The sequence below is a fragment of the Triticum aestivum genome, chromosome 2A (assembly GCF_018294505.1).
Source record: "Triticum aestivum cultivar Chinese Spring chromosome 2A, IWGSC CS RefSeq v2.1, whole genome shotgun sequence".
NCBI lineage: Eukaryota > Viridiplantae > Streptophyta > Magnoliopsida > Poales > Poaceae > Triticum > Triticum aestivum.
The window spans coordinates 169,249,169-169,251,874 of record NC_057797.1 but is presented as its reverse complement, the minus strand read 5'-3'; the positions used below and the strand labels follow the sequence as shown (position 1 = coordinate 169,251,874).

Sequence of the window (2,706 nt, the reverse complement as noted above, 5' to 3'; positions counted from 1 at the left end):
GACGGCGATACGGCGCTCAATTATCCTCCTGACAGGAATTCAAAAACCCATCCAGATTCTAATTCTGCTCCACAGTTTGTTCGGCCGGCCTCACCGTTTTTGTGTGAGCGACACTGTCGAAAGCAAGATAGCATCGAGCAAGCGAGGCAGGCGCACACATTTCTTCCCCTCTCTCTCTCCCTCCGCCCGACATCGCACCCCACCTCGCCTCTTTCCCTTTCGCCCCAGCGCGCTCACGTCAGACGGTTTCCCCATCTCGCCCGCCCTTTATCTTTTCCTCTTTTCCGCCCTCTTTTCCCGTCTCATCTCGCCCCCGTCGCCTTCCACCTCTCGCGCTCGCCTCACATCTTTCCGCCACTCCCCCCCTCCTTCTACTCCACTCCTGGCCCGGCCGCGCTCTCCATGCCCTCCCCGTGAAGCAAGCACATCCTTTCGCCTCCCCTATTAGACCCCCTAGCTCAGTTCCGCGATGGAGAAGGAGAGGAAGCAGGGGTTCTTCGCCGCTCTGAAGGAGGAGGTGGTGCGGGGGCTGTCGCCGGCGAGGTCCCGCGGGAAGACCCCGGCCAGGAGCGCGTCGCCGGCAAGAATGCTGATCCCGCGCCGTCGCAAGGCGCCGCCGCCGCCGCCGGAGAAGCAGATGGAGCAGCAGCAGTACCTGCCGGAGCAGCTTATAGCGCGCTCTGGCAGCCTCCGGCCGGGCGGCGAGGTGCTCGAGCCGCTCATTGAGGGCCCCGACGCCGACCGCCTCGCCGCCGGCGACTTCGTCGGAGAGGACTCCGGCCGGCGGGAGGGGTTCGGGCACTGGGTCCGCGGCCACCTGACGCGCACTCCGTCCATGGCTTCCGCCTCCTCCGCCGGCCCCGGCGGGTCCAGCGGCTCGTTCCGGCACTCCGACCTCCGCCTCCTCCTCGGCGTCATGGGCGCGCCGCTCGCGCCCATCTCCTCCAACCTGGCCGACCCGCTGCCCCTCCTCTCCATCAAGGGCACCCCCATTGTACGTCCACATCTTATGTTGATTCGCTTCCAATCCAAGTGATGCCGCTTTTGGTCGTGCATCTGGTACTCACTTCGCTTGACTGCTCTGGGAACTCGCAGGAGTCGTCGTCCGCGCAGTACATCCTGCAGCAGTACATGGCGGCGTCCGGCGGCTACAAGATGCTGCAGTCGGTGAGGAACGCGTACGCCATGGGCAAGGTGCGCATGGTGGCGTCCGAGTTCGAGACGGCCACGCGCGTCGTCAAGAACCGCGGGCCCAGCGGCCGCGGCGCCGCCGCCGTCGAGCAGGGCGGCTTCGTGCTCTGGACGATGGCCCCCGGCATGTGGTACGTGGAGCTCGCCGTCGGCGGCAGCAAGGTCCACGCCGGCTGCAACGGCCGCCTCGTCTGGCGCCACACCCCCTGGCTCGGCGCCCACGCCGCCAAAGGCCCGGTCCGCCCCCTCCGCCGCGTCCTGCAGGTCCCGACATTGCCACCTTCATCTTCTTCTCCCCTCGATTCTTCGCCACCTCGCAGATCTTCTTACCAAGTTCCCAACTCGCAATGCAGGGCCTTGATCCGCTGACGACGGCCGGGCTGTTCGCGGAGGCGCGGTGCGTGGGAGAGAAGAAGGTGAACGGCGAGGAGTGCTTCATCCTGAAGCTGTCGGCGGACCCGCAGACGCTGAAGCTGCGGAGCGAGGGGCCGGCGGAGATCATCCGGCACGTGCTGTTCGGCTACTTCAGCCAGCGGACGGGGCTGATGGTGCACATCGAGGACTCGCACCTGACCCGCATCCAGCCGCACTCGGGCGGCGACGCCGTGTACTGGGAGACCACCATCAGCTCGTGCCTGGAGGAGTACCGCGCCGTGGAGGGCATCATGATCGCGCACGCGGGGCGCTCCGCCGTGACGCTGTTCCGGTTCGGCGAGGCGGCCATGAGCCACACCAAGACGCGGATGGAGGAGGCGTGGAGCATCGAGGAGGTGGCCTTCAACGTGCCGGGCCTGTCGGTGGACTGCTTCATCCCGCCCGCTGACATCCGGTCCGGCTCCGTGGGCGAGGCCTGCGAGCTGCCCCCGCAACACGGCGACCGCGCCAAGTCCACCGCCGTGCACCCCGCCCGCGTCGCGGCGGCCGCAGAGCGCGCCCACGTCAATGCCGGCGCCGGAGGCCGCGGCGAGAAGATCGTGTGGAGAGTGGAGGTGTGAGGAGCGGACTCAGACTCAGAGTGAAGAAGAATTAGCCGCAGTTGCTAGTTAGTCAGTCGGTCAGTCTGCCTGCTGGTAGAGATAAATTAAATTAAACCCGTCCAATTTGTTCATACTCCTACTAGAGATCGAGTGCGATTTTCCTCTGCCTAGTGATCATCAGACACTTCTTCTAACTCGTTGGTTCGAGTTCTTCATCGATCTTGTCTGTAAATAGGAGCATAAATGTGGATTCTGAGGCCGCTCGTGTCACCTGGCCGCCCTGGATGAATCTGAATCTTTATCCTCGGAATGCAGAAATTTTAGTGCAACCAAACCGACCTTTTCTCTCTGCATCCCTACTGACTGACTCTTGTAGGCCACCCGGAGCTGTGATGGCTACTAATTGTGGGTTCGTGTTACCGCTGGCCGGCTGTCGTGCCACTTGACAGATGATACTCGATACCTAGTACTGATGCTTATTTTGAGCTCGGTGCCTCTTCCAGAGTAAAAAAGAACACCATTTGCTTGTCTTGACACG

The 2,706-nt window shown here is 63.5% G+C and overlaps 1 protein-coding gene across 1 annotated transcript; it reads left to right on the top strand.

Moving 5' to 3' along the window:
- The first annotated feature begins 202 nt into the window (after positions 1 to 202).
- LOC123188173 (uncharacterized) lies at positions 203 to 2,502 on the top strand. The gene is made up of 3 exons (XM_044600214.1): positions 203 to 994; positions 1,096 to 1,455; positions 1,545 to 2,502. The coding sequence occupies exons 1-3, from the start codon at positions 470 to 472 to the stop codon at positions 2,184 to 2,186; spliced, it is 1,527 nt and encodes a 508-aa protein (XP_044456149.1). The 5' UTR covers positions 203 to 469; the 3' UTR covers positions 2,187 to 2,502.
- Positions 2,503 to 2,706: the final 204 nt, after the last annotated feature.

What these genes read in the sequence shown, in the direction of transcription:
- LOC123188173 (XM_044600214.1), top strand. Translation starts at nt 470, where the DNA reads ATGGAGAAGGAGAGGAAGCAGGGGTTCTTCGCCGCTCTGAAGGAGGAG. An exon ending in CCATCAAGGGCACCCCCATT is followed by an intron (nt 995 to 1,095) that starts GTACGTCCACAT and finishes GGGAACTCGCAG; the next exon opens with GAGTCGTCGTCCGCGCAGTA. An exon ending in CCCTCCGCCGCGTCCTGCAG is followed by an intron (nt 1,456 to 1,544) that starts GTCCCGACATTG and finishes CTCGCAATGCAG; the next exon opens with GGCCTTGATCCGCTGACGAC.